At 48.4% G+C, this 20,079-nt stretch overlaps 1 protein-coding gene across 1 annotated transcript in view; it reads right to left on the reverse strand.

Moving 5' to 3' along the window:
• Positions 1–20,079, reverse strand: part of Slit3 (slit guidance ligand 3) — a 595,024-nt gene that overhangs the window by 102,223 nt on the left and 472,722 nt on the right. Inside the window, exons 11-13 of the mRNA XM_052758587.1 lie at positions 16,413–16,484; positions 12,230–12,301; positions 275–418 (exon numbers count right to left, since the gene is read on the reverse strand). Coding sequence (XP_052614547.1) covers positions 275–418; positions 12,230–12,301; positions 16,413–16,484 — 288 coding nt within the window. The remainder of the gene's footprint in view (positions 1–274; positions 419–12,229; positions 12,302–16,412; positions 16,485–20,079) is intronic.

A 20,079-nucleotide genomic window follows, 5' to 3' on the forward strand; every position in this document is an offset into this window, starting at 1 on the left:
CTTGAGTAAACTACTCACTGTCTCAGTGCCTTGGATTCCTCACATATAATATGGGGGTGAGAGTGACCCCCTCCCAGGTTGCTGTAAGGTTTACATGTTTGAAAGTGAGATGTCCCCTCAGCACGGCCGGGCCCCAGCAGAATGCTCAATATAGTTCAGTGCTTTGCACTTCATCTCCTACCCCTGCTGCAAGCGCTAGAAATCCTCGCACAGGGCCTCAGGCCACCCTCGGTTTGGTGGCAGGGGTCTGCAGCTGCCCGGGCAGTGTACTCACAGGGTCTGGATGGACTGCAGAGGAGCGAAGAGCCCCTTGCTGATGGTCTGCAACTTGTTGTCGTACAGAGAGAGCAGGTTGAGGTTCTGCAGGTCCTGGAAGGTGTTCACCCGCAGGCAGTTGATCTTGTTGGCATTGAGGAGGCTGCAGGCAGAAGAGAGGCCTCCGGTCACTGCCATGGGGAGCAAGGGCTGGCTGCACCCGCTGGTACCGCTGGAAAGTAGCCATCCCTCACCAACGTGGCCCCGAGGTTCTGCTGCAGCCCAGAGAAAGAGGGGCTGCTTCTGGTGGCTTCCGAGTCCCTCCTCACTTCCCCCAGCACCATGGATGCTGTGCTACACACCCTACCAATGCCTGCACCTGGCTTTGTACCTGCAGCCCTAGACAAAGGCTAGGAGTAGAGTCCAGCATTGTATTTTTCTACTTTAGAATTCAGAGCTTCCAAGAATCACAATGGGGAAAAAAATCATTTGGTACAATCATGGTAAAGCTTTAGTAGACGGAGTCAGGGCAATTTTTGATTCAGAGAATTCCTTGGAGCTTGTTTGGATCACTTATTTCATTGGAAATCTGATCAAAGTTATAGGCCATCCTCCCAGGGGAGAAATGTGTCCATGTGTAGGCACACACAAACACCTTCTTTGTCTTTATCATAACCTCATACCTTCTTCTGTTGTGGAATAGAATATTTGTTTAACTATGTAAAGATGTGTTACATTTGTGTTGTGAATAATTGTTTAACTATGTAAAGGTGTGTTGCTGTTTCACCTTGCCTGCCTGAGGCATCTGATTGGTCTAATAAAAAGCTGACCGGCCAATAGCTAGTCTAAGGCACCTGATTGGTCTAATAAAAAGCTGAACGGCCAATAGCTAGGTAGGGAGAAGAGGGCTAGGCAGCAATGGCGGGCAGAGAGACAAGGACTGCCAGCTGAGGGCTGGCTAGCTAGCCAGACACGGAGGAAACAGGAAAGCAGGATGAGGTAAACAAGCCTCAGGGCAGCACACAGGTTAATAGAAATGGATTAATTTAAGTTAAAAAAAAAAGCTAGCTAGAATCAAGACTAAGGCCGAGCATTCATAATTAATGATAAGTCTTTGTGTCATGATTTGGGGGGTGGGTAGTCCAAGAAAGCCCTGCTACACTCATCTATTACTCTTCAGTCCCACTGGTCACCTGCTGTTCCTCAGGCACACCATGGCTGGCCCTCTGAACCCTTTCTCTACCCCTTCTCAGGAAGGCTGGCCTCTTAGCTCAAATGGTGTCTCCTCAGGGAGGCCTGTCCTGACCCACTCACCCTCTTCAGGGAGGCCTGTCCTGACCCACTCACCCTCCTCAGGGAGGCCTGTCCTGACCCACTCACCCTCTTCAGGGAGGCCTGTCCTGACCCACTCACCCTCCTCAGGGAGGCCTGCCCTGACCCCCTTCACACTCACAGGACCCTATAATTCCAGTATTGCCTCTCACGGCCCCTATACAATTCCCCGCTGCCACTCACTTCAGCCTGTGACTGGAGGATATTGGTTAGTTTTCTTGTTTGCCATGTGTGTAACCTGTGGTAACACAAACGTCATCTCTTCCATCCCTCCCTCTGTGACTAATGCTTATCTTTCATTAGGACACACAACTCAGCTCCAACAGGGGTGTCTTCCTTGAAGGGAGCTCTGATTTGGGTTCAGCTTTCCTACCCACAAGCGACCCTTTCTGCTATGATCATAGCCCTTCCTACTGTCCCCTCCTTCACAGAACAACACAGGAAGTGGGTGAACCACTGGTCCAGGAGATGCTCTGAGTGCCACAGGTAAGATTCAGAATGCAGAGCTGCTAAGTTGAACAAATCTGGGTGCTGAGCATTTATTTCCCTTATAGCTCGAGACTGACTGGTTGTGCCCTTGAAACAATGGTGAAATCATTTCTCATTCCTTCTTGAATGAGAAGGAAAGAAACCAAAGAGTAAAAATGTTGAAGTTTTAAACATCAGTTCTCAAGGCAGGCTCAGAGCTAGTAGCTCCCTTGGTGGTGAATGACCCGGGATTCAGGAGTGTCTACATACCACAGTCCACCGGGATTGGAGCTGGGGTTGCTGGAGCTGCCCCTGGGTGCCACCCTCCCCTCCCCTGCTGTAAGCCCGCCTCCCTTGCAGTCCCCTGCGCGCTCCAGGTGCTGGCAGGCAGCTGTGGCCATGACAAGCAGAAGAAGAACTGCCTGTTTAATCTGGCTAATAACAGGCAAGGTCCCGAGGGTCCACACAGATGTCCTCCTGCCTCAGAGTGAAAAAAAGCTCACGTTGCTAGAATGCTCTTTGTTTTCCGAAGTGCTTTGCCGACCCCCTGTTACTCTCACTGTAACCTGGGCAGATGGGCAGAGGAACCTCACAGTTACAGGCGAAGAGATTGAAGCAGAGTCTGAGGGCTTTGCTCAAGGTCAGGAGAGTTTCCGGGGAGCATGCTGGGAGTCATTATGATAACCAGGTCTCTAGAGGGCTCAGCCGCTTCTTTATGAATGCCTTATCTACCCCGCCCATCTGCCCATCCCCTCTATAACCCCCCCCCCCCACCAATTTCCTGTGATTTCTGTATTAAATTGTGGTCAAGGTCATTCTAGGTGGGGGACATTTGAAGGGGGCTGCAATATGAACAGAGTAACAGCCTAGCAATCAGGTCAGAAGTGGATCTTTCACATACAAGCTTTTGTTTTATTTTTAAATTTTTTTTTTTTTTTTTTTTTTTTTTTTTTTTTTTTTTGGTTTTTCGAGACAGGGTTTCTCTGTGTAGCTTTGCGCCTTTCCTGGAACTCACTTGGTAGCCCAGGCTGGCCTCGAACTCATAGAGATCCGCCGGCCTCTGCCTCCCGAGTGCTGGGATTAAAGGCGTGCGCCACCACCGCCCGGCTTATTTTTAAATTTTTAATTTGTTAATGAATGAAAAAAATTTGGGGGGGCACAGGGTCTCACTATGTGGCTCTGGCTGTCCTAGAACTCTCTATAGACCAGGCTAGCCTTGAACTCGAAGAGATCCACCGGCCTCTACCTCCCCAGTGCTGGGATTAAAGGCATGTGCCACTATGTTTGGGCATTTTATTTTTTAAGTAATTGGTAAACAATTTGTTCTAAATATTGATATTCAAGGCCTCTGAGAGCACCATAATGCCAGAAATGTTAAACTATTCAGTAAAGATACCAGGATGGCTTAGCCAATGGCCTGAGGATCCCCTCTTCTCTACCATTTTACAATAAGACTTCTCTATGTGTCAAAAGTTAGAAATGTTATGTAACACACACACACACACACACACACACACACACACACACACACACACACACACACTGGATTTTTGCTTTTTCTTGGAAAACAAATTTCAAAACCTCTGGCGATGATTCCTGTGCTAGCAGCTGTGGACACATTCACGGGCCAGACATATACTCTCTGCCACAGTCCTCACTCCTCTCTATGCCCCCACCCACCCCCTCGAGCTTCCTTGCTTGAGAAGGCTTTTAGACTTGACACTTTGGTCCAGATTCATGAGCCCAACAGCAATAACACTTGGTTCTGGGAGGTATTTGAATCAGACAAGGAAGATGGCTCTGGAGACAGGGAAGCAGCAATTCTGGCTCGCCTGGAGAGTTTATCTAGACTGAATGGATCTTGGCAATACTCCTTACCCACCAGGTCCAGCTTGGCTTTCTTTGCTTGTCTGGATGCTTCTCTGTCTCCTATGGCTCCTAGATATCTCAGCATGGGACGCTCTTTCAAAGAGGTGAAATAGCAAAACAACCCAGGCTGGCAGGATTACTAGGTGACAGCTCAAGGTGCAGAGCTCGTGAAACGGGGGCCAGAAGAAGACAGAGAAGAGGGCACAGTCTCTTGGACACTCATCCTCTACCAGCTGCTCGGCTCCCCCGGGCACGGCGAGGTGTCGGGAGAGATAAAATTAAGCTGCTTATGAAGAATTAGATGCTTCGGACGGCCTTCTGAACTTCAGCCCCAGCAAGATCTAGCAGCTTGTCTCTGTTCTTTCTCTTTTGGGGGAAGAAGACTGGCAGCTACTCGACTCAGTCTGGCTTCCATAAAAGGAGCTATCTGGTCCACGGGCAAGAGATGAGGGCATTTGAAAAGCACCAAAGGATGGAGCAAAAAAAAAAAAAAAAAAAAAAAAAAAAAAAAAAAAAAAAAAACTATAGGCTCAGTATCCCTTATCTAAAATGTTTGGGACCAGAAGTATTTGGAATTTCAGACTGGGGAATATTTGTGTATGTATAATGAGAGATCTGAGGGAGGGGACCCAAATCTATCTTCATTTATGTTTCATATACACCTTATAATCAAGGCCTGTAGGACTTTTTCTATGATGATGTTTGCATGCTGTTGGGTTTTGTTGTTGTTGTTGTTTCTGTGTGATCTGTCGCAGGAGGTTAAGTGTGGAAATTATGCACCTGTGGTGTCATACAGGTGATCAGAAAGGTTCAGATTTTGGAGTGTTTTGGCTGTTGGGATTAGGGATGTTCAAACTGTATCTGCAATGGACTTTAGTAACTAGAGGATGGACATGGACTTCCCTTGTTGGCTCCTTCAAGACTCCTTGGAGTAAAGACCTCTACAATATTTGATCTGATTTGGTTCATCTTCCTTACATTCCTTACAGTAATGTAAATGTTTTTAGAAATGATGGCAAGAAGCCTGAGTCAACATTGAGGCCACACCTATGTGCCAAATATTTCCCACAGAAGAGCATTGAGATCACCTTCGTTTTTCTGATGAGGAAACTGAGGGTCAGAATGATGACAGACTTGGTCAAGTTACCCAACAGTGAGTAAAACCTCAGCCTGTGTGACTACAAAGCTCGCCTCCCATCCTCTACCTAAAATCGAAATGCATTTTCTCTTGTCTTCGTTCCTTATCTCTGGTGCATGCCTAGCTTTGCTAGCCTTGAGGTGTATGGGGTATACTTTGGGTAGACAGAGGTCTGGATGGGTCTAGAAGATCCTGTTTGTCTCTTGGGAGTGGAGAGGCATCTCAGCTTGGGATGTTCACTACACCGTAAACTGATACAAGGTGGCAGTTTCTATATCTTGTAGTTTCGTGAGGTGGGGGGGTTCTATGTTCACTGATAGGTAAGTGCTGGTGAGGGAGATGGTGTGTGTGGTTCTTTATTCTCCTCCCTGTGAAGCTTTCCTGAATTCTGGGATGACCAGGAGACAAGAGCATCCTCTACACCTGGGATGTTCACATGCCTCATCCCAGGGTCCTCTCTCCCAGCTGAAAACACTGACCCCTCCTGTGCATAAGTATCTCCAGAGCAGAACCAACTCTGGGGCTTCCAGGTCAACCTACTAAAGGAACCTCAGGAAACACATGACTATCGAGAGGATGACGAGGCCATGTGAACAGTGACCTGACAGATTAATTCACACTAAGCACCTGTACTGACACCATACAAATATCTAATCCTCCATAGCCCTACTTAGTAACTGCTCCCACCTTCCAGATGACACTGTGAGGACTCAAGGGCCTAAAATAACTGAGTAGTGTTCCCTGACCTGTGGATGGTAGGTTAGTCTAACCATTCTGCTACCCTGACACCTAGCTCCTTGCTAAGGGGAAGTGGGAGTCACCTCAGGCTATGAGGAGGTAGAGGCAGGTAGAGGATTACTTCCCCACCAAACTTAGTGATGATTTTGCAGTAATATAAAACAAGAAGAGCTGTGTTCCCATTGGAGGAATGAGAGGAGAGCCGCGCAGCAGATAGTTGGTATATATATTTACACACGTTAGCCCCGAGACACGCTACCGCCCCCTGCTGGCTGGAGCACTCTGGACTACCACATACGTTTTATGTCAAGAGGTATTAGCACTCCCCCCATGAACTTCCCAACATAACCGTGTTGCTGGGAGATAATCCCTTCCAGAAACAGCTGCCTCCAGGAGAAGCAGGGCAGGAGACACAAAGCCAGAGCTTAGTGGGGAAGGAAATACCCCGAGTCTGGAATGCAAGCGGATCTTATGACTCATGCCCTGCTAGGGGACCCACCTGGCCTATCAGAAAAGGCTCAGTGCTAGTAGCAGCTTGCAGCCTCATTTGTTCAGGGTTCAAGTGGTAGTGGGGGTGGGGCATGGGGAGAAGATGAGCCCATTGAGATCTGTGAAAAGGAGCATAGCCTCTCTCCAAAGGCCACTGAAGCCCCACCGACAGCCACCACCCCAGCTCCTATCCCATCCTCATGGGCCTTTACTGCAGGGTTTGGAAAACACAAACATCTGGAGTTAGGTTTAGTGATAAATTGCATTAAAATCACCTTGGCAACTCCAGCCAGCCACATGTTGATTCAGCAGCCCAGAGCTATCATTATGGGTTGTATTTATATTCTCTACACCTGCCCCAAGGTCTGTGGAAAGAGGTGGTCACCTTACTCCTCCTCTTTAGAGAGTGTTTGCCTAAGATGCCAAGACCAGATTCCATACTCCAGAGAGTGCAATGTCTTCTCAGAAAACCAGGGTCAAGACAGAGTGCAGCAGCCTTTCCAAGAGAAGGGCTGAAACTCTTCCAGGAAAGATCCCAGGGGGAGACAGGAATGAACCCTGCCAGAACAGCAGCACCGTGAACTTCCTCTTCCTGAACCTGCAAATCAGTTTCTGTTTCACAAACACGTGCACACAGCAGATTCATGGGAAGAGAAAGATGGCACCAAGGGCCTCTGGCATGACCTTTTCTTTGGCTCCTTCGGGAGAGAACACTTTTAAAAGAAAGTGTCATAAAGGCTTTCTACCATTAAAATTGTTGTATGTGTCTCTACAGAGGTATTTGCTATTACACATGGGCATAAAGTATTAGTACCGATACCAATTAAAGGAGTTATTATGGACCCCTGACTAAGCTGGGGGATCTCCAGGCATCTTTCTCTCATTAATATGCCTGTCTTCTCTTTTATTTCATTAGAATTAACCCTCTGCTATCCTAAATTTCTTTATCCACTAAGTGTAACAGGATTAATCTCTTTTCATGTTCCTCTCGCCTATGAAATATGGGGAATTAATTTTGACCTTCAGCAACTTGCTGACGCCAGATTGAGGAAGACTTGACTGATTTCTACTGCCACAGTATGGAGGCACTCTGGCCACGATCAGACTCTTCCTGGAGCTTGTGACGGGTGCTCTGATCCATGTTATGCCAAACACTCACAGGAGGGCACAGGAGGACCCCTCCGACTTGAAAGGTGGCAGAGGTGTCTCTTTCCTTCGCTCCTGCTCATGGCTACACTGTTGTCACTGGCCTTGGGTTATCATGGTGACGCCAGAAGGAACTGAAACAAAAGCATGCAGCATACAGCATCGCCATCCGGTGGCCTATCTGAGAAACATGTCTATCTATCCACTCCAGGGACACAGGAAGGCCCTGGGAACAGGTAAGGTTTTCCTAACGGAATCAGAGGAGAGCTGAGACCCAGAGCCTAGAGAGGGCTATGCCCTAGCTGTTGGGCACTCGAGTGACCCTGCCAATTTTAGCTCTACTTGGTCTGCCCCCCCCCCCCCCGACACACAGGTATTGGGGTGGTCACTTCCCTGTATGATTGCCGCCTGGTGACTAATCAGGCCTTTAAGAAGAGGGAACCACTTACACAGAACACTGCAGACCTTAAGGCTTTCCTTAGGAAATGCAGACTCACAAGAAAGGGAAGACTCCTCTTAAAAATGCACCACTGAAATGTGCTGTTTTTGTTGCAGGAGAGGACTCTTCTTCCCACCCAGCTTCACTTCTGTGTCTCTGGAAACAAAGAGCTCCTAGATTCCTGGTCCTACAACTTATATATGAGCGATCAAAGCAAAGTTAATTAACCCCCAGTTCCTCATCTGTAAAATGGGCCTCGATCAAAATACTTCCCTTGTAGCATTGTTGAGAAGATTAAATAAGACTCTGCATCTGTCGTCACTGCTTAGCACTAGCCCCGGGGAATATTAACTACCCAGTCACTGCTAGGTGTCCTGGATAGCAGCAGCAGAAGGACGTGCGTGTGAAGCTGCCGCTGAGGGAACGTGATCTCTGTGGAGTGAAGTTGTGTTCACTGCTCTGTAATTGGCATGTTGCTTGGCAAACTTCAAGAGCCTCAAATGGTTCTGTCTGCCTTCCAAGAAAACGAAACCACAGGTGCCTTAACTTACTCCAGGCTGAAGGCAGTCTGGTTTGGTTGAGAACCTCCTGGAGCAGGCTGAAAAGCTTCCACCTCTGATACCCGCCCTGTACCACCCCACCTCCAGTCCAGTAACTTTCCAGGGCATGCCATGAAATCAATGAGTGTTAAATGAAAGCTCTCCTTTCCCCAGGGAGAGCTGTGACAGCACAACGTGCAGCTGCCCATCAGAGAGGGAAATGACAGCCCTAGTGACACACTGACTGCGATTCCTGCCTTGCAGACGATGGGCCTCTAAGTTACAAAGTGCAGCCTCTTAGGGCATGCCTACCTGCCGGCTGCCCACACAGGATTAGATGCCCGTCAACTGAGATGCCCCAAGAGCTCAGGGGGATGGGGGGAAAGCAGTTACGATGACATGCAGGGGACACTTTTTTGGCTTCTTAGGTGCCTCCCTGGGTCACCCAACTCCCTCCCTGGCAGCCAGGTTTAACAAGGAAGCTCATAGACCATCTCCCAGCTGGAACAATGAACGATGCTAGTGGCAAACAATGCGTGCATCTTTACCCAGTGAACGACTGCCGGAACTGGACCTTCTCGGGATTAATTACATGGAGGTACACTAGCTACTCAAACACATCTGACGGCAATGACAACAGACTTCTGAGTTTCTTAGAAACGGGGACTGAGGCTCAGTTTAAGAATGAGCTTTTCAACTTCCAACTGTGCAGTGAGGACTTATTATAGACACCATCAGCCAAGGGAAGACAGGCAGATTTGTCAGAGAAGGCATGGTGGGATTGCAGCACCAGCCAGTACAGCTACACTCATGTGTTATGATTCCTCTCTCTCTCTCTCTCTCTCTCTCTCTCTCTCTCTCGCCTCCCCCTATCTCCCTCCCTCCCTCTCCCTCCCCCCCTCTCCCCCCCCCCGTGTGTGTGTGTGTGTGTGTGTGTGTGTGTGTGTGTGTGTGTGTGTGTGTGTGTGTGTAGCCCTGAGGCTCATTTGACCCAAGATCTTGGACATTAAGCTAAGGATGTAACCTTTGGGAGGTTACAGGGGACAACACCTCTCAAGTTCAGGGTCAACTCCAGGGACAGCTAAAGCTTGCCCGTAGAAACCCATTTGGTGAAGTCTCTGAGAGAACCTAGGATACTGAACTCCTATTAGTGTTGATCATCTGTCCACAGGAGCATGGCAAGCAAACAGCCGAAGTGGCCTGTCTGGGTGCATCCTGAACCGGGCATATTTGGAAGGATGGCAGCTAAGTCCAGAGCAACCAGGAAGGAAAGGGGGGCAGACTAACCAAGCACAAACATCCACTTGGTCCCTGTTAGTGCCACAGGAAGTGCCAGGAAGAAAATATCCAGGACCCCTAGGCACGGAAGGGACATTTCCACTTTCAGATTGACCCATCATTCAAGAGAGAGGGAGGAGGGGGCGGGGGAGACAAAACTCCCATGGACTGCCTCTGAGTCAAAGAAGATGAAATTATCCAGTCAACCAGGGTATTCTAATCAGAGCCTTCTTATCAGACTATCTCCAGCCAAACGAGCAGAAATCCAATCTACAGCCCGCTGAACCCTAAATTCGATCTAACGGGGACCTGCTTTCCAACTGCTCAACAGCAGGCCAGAACCAGAGATGATGGACGCCAGCCCGGCCTGCGGGGTTTTTTCTGGAAAGCCAGCCTGAGTGTGTCAACTCCTGGTCTCCACAGAGGGAGAAGCGTTGCCTTTACCCCCTAGCTAGTCAATTCCATCTGCTCAAAGTGGTTCTGTTCAGCTGGCCTGCCTTTCAAGCCCGGGGAGGGGGGCCTGTCACCTCCCGACTGCTGTCAGCTTGTAGCAGGGACACATTTCCTTTGTTTAAAAATACGCCGTTCTAGAATTTTTGATACACACCATTCACAATGCCGGGCACTTTGATGTCCAATCCATCTCTCCTTAGTGTAAACGGGCATGACCTTTTTCTTTCAATGTCTATCATAAAAGGTCACTCACACCAGCCTGGCTGGCCACAGCGCCCCCAAACCCACCTCCAGGCAGATGCTATTCTTCTTCTTCTGGGGATTAATGGCTACAGTTAACCAGCCTTGTGGTAGCAGTTATAACTTAGTTTCCCTGCTAGGAGCAAAGAACACCATCTGTGAAATGCCCAGATCCTTGCAGAGAGCCCTGGCATGTCATTCTATAAAACAGCCTTAAAGACTCAGGAAGGGCTAGGACCTTTGAACTCAGATCCGCTCACCTACAGCCAGGCAGAATGAGATGGAAGTGGAAGAGAAGGCAGGAAGATGGAGGGAACAGAGAGGTTTTTCTCTCTCTGCTCTTCGGCTTTATCAAACTAGTCTGACAGCTGCTGTGCTGGACCTACAGCCCAGGAACTGGATGGTCATTTCATTTCAATGTTGTTCTATATCCTGGGGCAATCTGTCCAGAGACCTGGGAGTTTAGGGTGTGAAGAGATGGGAGGGTCAGAGGAAATCTTACTTCTTTCTAGACGTGTCCCACCTCCTGCTTTGTGTCTGTGGTCCTGTGCCTTCTCCCCTTCCAGAGATCGGGCTGGTCCATACACTTAGATTTTGGCACCTCCTAACTGTACAAGGGAGGCAGGGAGTCTGGAACCTCTTTTTCACTGGGAAATGGAGATGATAGATCTTTCTCTCTTCCTCCCTCATGGACCAAATGTGGTCTAGCCTGGCCTTATACTCATGACTCTTCTGCTTCATAAGCCCTGGAATTAAAGGTATACAACACCTTGCCTGACTTGGAAGTGATTGGTGTTTTTTTTTTTTTTTTAAGACATGCAATTAAAAAAAAAATTACATGCAAATCTGTACTCAGATGAAGGCCAGTGAAATCCTGTCACACGCTATTCAGGGAGCTGGAAGCCTTTAGGAACATATGACCATGGAGAGTACTCTTTACACTTATTTTGCTGTGTGATGCAGGGCAAGTCATTTACCTCTCTGAGAGTTGGCATGCTCACAGGGTACTCAAGGTCAATTCTTAATACCGACAGGAATTATCACAGTCATATACTCATTTGTGCACGTGTGCATACACACTCATACACACACACACACACACACACACACACTCCCCAAACCATAACACATGAGTGCAGATACATCAGCTACCTCATCACAAACCAGGGATGATTCTTGCTCATCATAAAAACCTTCTAAATAAGCCGAATTCCTTTCTCTATTTCTCCACATCAGAGTTCAATTATCTTCTTCAAACATTTAAGCCCAAATGACCAGAATGAAACAAGCCCAGAGCTTAAAACTCGAGGCAACATATCTTCCTTTAAATGAAATAAACACTTCCCCTCAGCCTGCCTTCCCAGACAGTCGCACTGCTGACTGATTACGCTTCTTCTCTAATGGCTTCTCCCCACCCGCACCCCTCGCAAGGTCACATGCCCACAGGCAGCTGTTTCAGCTCTCAGACTAGAGTTTGCCTTGGGAAGGTTTTAGTTCCCTAAATTCTTAGTACACCTCTGTAAGATATTTCCTCTTGCAGGATTCAAATTCCTTCTTACTTCCAAGTCACGAACCTATTCACGGCACGCGCATGCGCGCGAGGGCCAGGGTTCTGGACGGCATCATTTAGGCTGATGTACACTGACTGGCCTTGGTGTTCTCTGCCAGCACTCTGCCTCTCTGGCCACAAAAAATGAGGCCTTGGAGAGGAGAGATGGAATGCACAGAGGCTTTGGTGTCAGTATGATAGGCATAAAGTCAAAAGAACTCTCCAGAGCATGGCTTAACATTTCCAGGCTGCAAAAACAGTCACGAGAGTGTAAAACACCGCTGGTTCCTACTCACAGCAGCTGTAGGGACACCAGCCCGTCCAACAGTCCCTTGGGAATCTCTGCAATCTTGTTACCATAGAGCACCCTAGAAGAAAGCAAACGACAGTAATCAGCAGGACTTAGAGGAGGTGATCACCTCTGCCAGTCCCCGGGGCAAGATCTCAGGTCACCCGCCTCCCTGATCCGCCACATCCATCCCATCTTCTTATCACAGAGACAGGGGCAGGCAGTTCATCCCGTGCTGGGGGTGCCGTCCTGGAGGCGAGGTACGACAGGCTCCATCTTGCTGCACTCCAGCCCAGCCCAGTACATCACCCCCACAAGGAAGGAGCAGCCCTTTGTGGTACCTCCTGAGCTGCTAGGGTGACTCACCCCCCCCCCCACAGTAAATAAGCAGTGTGGGAGGCCAGCCTGTGTCTTCAATGGGTATTGATCAGGCTGAGCCAGCCTATAGAATGTTTCCTTTTAATATCCCACTGCATCCTAGGAATTCCTGAGCTGAGTTCTTTAATCACCCATCTAGACAGCAGGGCTACGGGTGTGCGGGGTGTGCGGGGGCATCTCCAGATGGTGCAGGCATTGCTGAGTTGAGGCCTGACTCAATGGGGAGGCTGAGGCGTTTCGCTGTCTCAGATGATGGCAGCTTCCACTCTCTATCCGCCTGCCCCATTCTCTTAGATCTAAGAAGAAAGGAACTTAGATTTTCTATTTTTCATTTCATCTCTCAGGCCCACAATGTCCCCCTGCTATTTCTAGGCCTCATGTCTGGTGACTTAAGAAGCCTGGGAAAGGAATATGGGTTTACCTTTCAAGCCCAGTACCTAGCAGGTCTGTAAACCTGGAACTGAGGCTCTCTGGGCCTCTCTTTGCTTCATCTCATGATAGACTTTGCTGTCCTTGGGGTCCAGCCTCCCCGTTGATCAGGAAACAGAGCTAAAGAGGGCTTGGGCTGCTTCTGTTGAAACCCCTTCTCAGGTCTAAGTTCATGGGCTATCTATGCAAATTATTTAAATTCCCACTCAGATCTCGAATCTAGGCTGACGGTCAACAGTGAATGAGTGTGAAAGAGACCCCTCTCCCCCACCGATGCCCATTTCCAGAAGTCACTGGGAGCGAAGAGTGAGTTCTCCATCAGCCTGCGGGTGTGTTTCATTAATGCTTCAACAAATTAATGACTAACTAGAAGTCAGCATGATGGCGCAGGCTCACATTTGTAATTCATATTAATGTCCCACTGCTCACTGCGCCAAATGTAGTGATGCCGCTGCCTGTTCGTCTCAATGGACGTCAGAGCTTCTAGAGAGGCAGAAGCTGCTGGCAGTGGGAGCAGGGAAGCTGGGCTAGGGGTCCTCAGGCAGTCCATCACTCCTCAGTATGGAGCATCCTCAAACCTAGTGGGTCAATCACCTGCCTCTGTATCAGTCTCAAGGTGCCCGCCAGCAGATCCGTGTGGCTGCTCACCTGAGGCCTTGCCTTGATTACCTTCACTAGCCTTTCATATCTGAGCCCAAACACCTCTCCTTCTGCAGAAGACTCCTAAACGTTTTAGCTAAGACTTTCTACCATCTATTATCTTATTTTGCCTCTCCCTAGCACTTACCTTCATATTAGCTTACATTACTCACACATTTATTTAGGCTTAGTTTATTCTCATTATTTTATATGTATGGGTGGTTTGCCTGTGTGTCTGTCTGTTCACCACGTGTGCACCTGGTGCCTGCAGAGGCCGGAAGAGGATGTCAGATCCCCTGCGACTGGAGTTACAGTCAGTTGTGAGCTGCCATGTAGGGGCTGGGACCAGAACCCAGGTCCTCTAGAAGAGCAGCCAGTGCTCTTAACTGCTGAGCCAGCTTTCCAGCCCCGTCAGGCTTAGTTTTTATGTTCTTCTCTTAGTTTTTAGAGTTCTTCTTAACTCTCCTGAATGTGATGATGTTACAGGGCATGCCCCTGGCTGGGTCTCTAGAGTGGAGAAAGAGCAAGGTCTAGTATAATAAACGCCAGCTGAAAGAATGTCTGAATGAATGAACAGATCTGGGGTAAAGGCTCTCCATCCCTTTACCCTACACGGTCAGCTTCATGAGCCCTGGTGGCTTCTCTATTCAGTTCCTGGTCATACTCTTAATGCCTATAATTCCGCTCACTTACAGAGCAGGTACCTGCTAAATGGAGGAATGGATAAACAAAAGTGGAGAGGTACTTCACTGAAAGCTTGGCACACACCTCTGAGTTCACTAATGGTGTGCCAATTTCCTGTTTGGCAATCAGACTTCGAATTTCTTCTGCAAGACAGGAATCATCCTACTATCTTGAGACCATTCCCAAATGTCAGCTAAGGGAGCCAGACAAGGGGAACGGGAAGGTTAAGATGGGATCCTGATAGTAGGGGCCTCTCTGTCTCCTCTCCTCTGTGACACTCATCACAATAAGCAGACACTAATCTCACACACGGCCCTGTCTTTGATATCCCAGCCAGATGTTCTATTCGATAAATGAAACTAATTTACTCGGCAGGCAGCAGACACCAGCTGAATCAGGGACTTCCTGTCCTCGGCCCCTGCCCAGTGGGATGGGAGGATATGTATGTCTTGTTACCTGCATGCTCGTAAACTAGGCAAACAGGTTGTGAAGAGGCAAAACGCGGATTGCATGCCTGTGAACACCCTCTTTATTGTCTGGGGTGTCGAAGGGAACAAGGTACTAGATGACACAAATATAAAAACTGGTGAAACCATCACCATTTTTGATGCCACAGCTCCCACATTACGTGAAGAGGGCTCCACAGCATGGGGATCAGGAGTGAAATTCTAGACCAAACATGCTGGGCTCAAATCCTCTCTCTCAGACTCATTAGTGTGTTTTTACAGAAGTTGTTTTTCACTAATTTAACATGCTCTCTCTCTCTTCCCCCTTCCTCCCTACTCCCTCTCTGTGATGTATGCCAGTGAGTGTGTGTATAGGCACAGGGTGTGTGTGTGTGTGTGTGTGTGTGTGTGTGTGTGTGTGTGTGTGTGTGTGGTGGCTCACCTGTGTGTATGTGTACAGGCCAGAAGTTGATGTCAGTTATATTCCTCTATGGCTCTCCATTTCAGTTTTTGAGACAGGGCCCCTCACTGAACCTGGAGTGATGACCGGTGAGCTCCCGAGAGCCCCCCATCTTCCCCCTCACCCCCCAGGGCTGGCTTACAGCTGTACACCACTGTGTCTCTGCTTCTGTGTGGATGCTAGGGATCCGGCCTCAGATCCTTACGCTTGAGCAGCAGGGAGTGAGCTCACTGTTACCTCCCCGGCCCAGAGTCTTTTCTTCAGTCACTGCGTGCTAGGTACAGTTTGAGGTGCCAGGGTTCCCGACGGGAACAAAACCAGTTAAGGAGCTTAGATCCATGGCAGTAGATGCCACCGATTATGTTTTTATGAGGATTAAACCCACAAAAGTACCGGCATCAATCAGTGCCTGATAAATGCTGTCAATTATTGTTATTACTGTGATATGTCAATCATCCATTGTGTTAGGCAAGGCAGGTCCACTGTCTCCATTTTGCCTGAGGAAACATGCAGAGAAGGCCCCAGGGACTGACTGCCTCTGCCCTGAGGGAGCTGCTGAGGGAAGGAGGGGAACCCCACACTCTCTTAGCCTGGGAGTCCAGGGGCCCTTGGTGGGTGAGGCTTTGAATCTCACCACAGGGCTAAAAAAAAGGGCTTTAAAAATCCACGAAAGGAAGGGTCATGGGATGGGGTGGATCCTTTCTGAACACTAACTACGAGGCTGGAATAGCCTGGAAATCAGAAAAAAGGAAATGCTGCCCTCCTCGACAAGGCCCCAGACCGTGGAAGGAGGGGCGGTGAGCCATGGCCTCCTCTCAGACATATATTACCATTCTCTCCACCCGATCTCCCGGTCTCTCCCGAGACAGCACTGGGCAACGTGGGGTGGGAGGGGGGGGTGAGGTGGGGTGGGAGGGGGGTGAGGTGAGAGTCAAGATGCATTCGAATTAGAAGCCGATAACTGGGAAAGCCGCTGGGCACTTAATCAATAAAAATAATGCATGTGAGTTGTAGAAATATTCCCCAAGATCAATTTCCCCTGAAGAAATATTTGTTTCTTTTACCAGATTGCCACAAGTGTGTAAGGGAACATAAAGCCTTGATAAACACCTCCTGAAAAATACGGACGCACCTCCCACCCCGGCCCCACTTACAGCGATGTGAGTGATTTCAGGCCCTGGAAGGCATCTGGAGCTATGTCCGATATTTGATTCTTGCTGATGTCTCTGAAAACATTAATGGGAAAGTCTGAGAACACGGCTCACAGGTGTGATAAGGCTCTTCCTGAAGTATGCACCCAGCAGTTCAGCCATTCAAAACTGGTACAGAGTAATTGATCAATCAAGCAATTTATTCACAGCACAAGAAGCAATACCTAAAGAACACGTCTCCTACTGCCTCGGGGTAAAGTATTCCTCTGCATGTCTTCTCGGGGTCTAAGGGATGCCCACTTAAGTCTTGCCTGGCACAAAAGGCTATGAATATGTAGGTCATTGCTGTTTAGGTGTAAAGCCACATCTGGAAGCTGTGCTTCTTGGGCATGCTGATGCCCCCTGATCCCAGCACTTTGGAGGCTGAGGCAGGAGGACTGGGAGTTAGAGGCCAGCCTGGGCTACACAATGACACCCAGTCTCAATAAAACAAAACAAAACAAACAAAAACCTAACCAACCAACTAAAACAAAACAAACGAACAAACACCCCCACCCCTCCCCCCTCCCCCGCAAAAGAACCCCAAACCAAAACCAACTTCAAGCCAGGGCCTTGGTCTCAGGTACCATTATTAAGTATTTAACAGTAGAGACAAAGCAGCATGGGCTCCACCCACCCAAAGGTCAGGCCAGGCTCCCTGATGCACTGCTTTCTTGTCTTGTACCCTGGTAAGGATTATGGAAAGCCCTGTGGCATTTCGCCTCCCCAGTCATTTCTCATCTCTGACCTGAAGGAGGACAGATGAAGCTTCCTCTTAGCTGTGTGATATAAGCAAATCACAAGACTCTCAAAGAATGCCTTTGAGACGTGGATGTGTCACTGGCTGGGAATGCTCCTCATCTGGGAACAAGCCTAGGGAGGTGACACATCCCGAGTTTAAGAGGGCTGCTCTGTGTTAGAAGGGTCTTCCAAACACAGTGCACACGGTGGCTAGCCTGGCCTCGCAGGTGCAGGTGCCACGGCTAAGCCAGATTGCAAAGCTGCCGGTGCAATAGCTTGTCTAGGCTCGCAGATGCAGGGAGCCCTCTGCCGTGTGCTTGCAGCATCCCAGTGAGAACTGGGCCACAGGCTCTTGCTAACGGCCCTTGTGGAGGGGGATTTCTTTTCCTCAGAGATATTAGCTCAGGGCTGGCCTTTGGGCTCCTGTCACTGGCAGGAAGGATGCACCAATTTCCTCCGACAAGAAACTTCAGCCATTCAGCAAAATAAATCAATGGGTCCTTGCTTTTGTGCAGGAGAAGGAGGGCTGAGGTCATCCCAGGCCAACAGGAGGAGACACATCTGAGAAGATTCGTAAATGATGGCCGCCAGTGGGGCCAGCCACCCAGCCGCACCAGCCTCTTAAGCTCACACAAAAGGAAAACCTCTGTCCTGTCTACCTCCTTCATCTAACAGCCTAGAAAAAGGCCATGCAACAACTTTTGCCTAGACCTCTGCTCCCTTCTGTCCTCCTTCCAAAGCCTGTAAGTTGAAAGATATTTCCCAGGTTAAGGCCCCTCTTGCACAGCTGTCTGGTTTATCCCTTTAGCTGGTGAGATCGCCTCAAACAAATCCAGATTGCGTTCGCAAACTTGTCAGCTTACACTGGGCTTTTCTTCGGCGCTCCATTTTTGTATAAGGGTCTTAACAAGCAAATACCCTGGATTATCCTAATCTTGCTCACCCTCAGGGTGGCTGCCTAGAAAGCATTTTAGAACAGCACACAGGGTCTGCTCACATTAGCGTGGAGGCCCATTTTGGGTTTTCCCTCCTTGTCGTGGGATGTCCATTCACGGGGCTCAGACCTCTACCATACAGGAAGTCCCCCAGCCATTGGGAAAGATTCCTACCTCAGCTGTGTGGGGACAGATTGGGGTTTTAGTCACAATGAGAATTTTGGGGCTCAACTCTCCTTGGGCTATAACATGAGGTGAGATAATCTTCTAGTTTGGAAATGATGGATGATGGGAACCAGAAAAGTGATAGTTTGATGAGAATAGACACTGGTAGTCACTTAGGCCTTTTCCCCCCTAAATTTTTTTATTGTATATATTTATAAATTTGTAATGTGATGTTTGGGAATATGTGCTCACTGTGAAATGGCTAAATCAAGCTGTTTATCACACTCAAACCCTAGGAAGTTCTCTATTGTTATTTGTAAGGACATTTAAAACCTACCTTCAGAAAATTTTAAGTAAACAACACACTGCTATTCACCATAGCCAACATGGTATAGGATACATCTTTTGAACATCCTCCTCTAGCCCAACTGAGATTCTGTATCCTTGGACATCTCTCCATTACCACCACTCCATCTCCACCATGGCCCCTTGAGTGTCATCCTACCTGCTGCTTCTCTGAGTTGGAAATTGAGATTCATGTATGTGATGGTTCATCTCCACTGTCAGCTTGACTGGATTTGGTAATCACCTAGGAGACATACCTCTGGCTGTGTCTGTGAGGCTGTTTCAAGATGGATTAACTGAGATGGAAAAATGGACTCTGAATGTGAGTGGCACCCTTCAATGGGCTGGGGTCCCTGACTAAATAAAAAGGGGAAAGGGGAAAAGCCAGCTGAGGACCAGCATCCATCTCTCCCTGCCTCGTGACTGCTAACTCAAACAGCCATCGTCAGCCATCACTTTTATGGCTTTCCCGCCATGATGGGCTATATGCCTTTTAATGAAAAAAAAATCAGATAGATGGGTGTTTTGTCTGCATGTATGTCTGTCTGTGCACCATGTATGTGCAGAGGTAAGAAGAGGGTATCAGATTCCCTGGAACTGTAGTTCCAGATGGCTTCTGATCATGTGGGTGCTGGGAATCTAACCAGGTCCTATGGAAGAAAAGCCAGTGTTCTTAACTGCTGAGCCATTTCTCCAGCCCCTGAATCCTTTAAAACTGGGAGCCAGAATGAACCCCTCTGTCTTCAAGCTGTTTAGTCACAGAAGGGAAAAAGGTAACCAACGCGATGTGTAAGTGGGACTATATGGATCTCTAAGTGGGACTATATGGATCTCTAAGTGGGACTATGTGGATCTCTAAGTAAGTGGGACTATATGGATCTCTAAGTGGGACTATATGGATCTCTAAGTGGGACTATATGGATCTCTAAGTGGGACTATATGGATCTCTAAGTGGGACTATATGGATCTCTAAGTGGGACTATATGGATCTCTAAGAGGGACTATGTGGATCTCTAAGTAGGACTATAAGGATCTCTAAGTGAGGCTATATGGCACATTTAAAGACTGTAGGAAGAAAACCACCCTGAGAGGTTAAGGACTTGAAGCTGTTAAGGCCTTGACACAGGCATTTGGGTAATGAGTAGACATCTCTACCTCCAGACCTTCAGCTCAAGGCTGTTTCTGATGTCACTAAGCTGGACACAGTACAGACAGTCTTGGTCATGGTTCAAATCCCAGAGTCATTTGATTTGTTAAGCCAGGTGTTCAGGGCACCAGAAAACATAAATCTGTGTATTTACTAAATCTGTAAGAAGTGTGCATGCAGGAGATCCCTCGGTCATACTACACTTGTTTCAGAATCTAGTCATGCTGAGACCTACTCAGTCCCCTGCAGCTATAAACTGAATGACTAAGAGAGACCAGCTTTTCCAGGCTGGAACAGC

The sequence above is a fragment of the Peromyscus californicus genome, unplaced genomic scaffold (genome assembly GCF_007827085.1).
Source record: "Peromyscus californicus insignis strain IS unplaced genomic scaffold, ASM782708v3 Scaffold_3__1_contigs__length_106647218, whole genome shotgun sequence".
In the NCBI taxonomy this organism is placed as follows: Eukaryota; Metazoa; Chordata; class Mammalia; order Rodentia; family Cricetidae; genus Peromyscus; species Peromyscus californicus.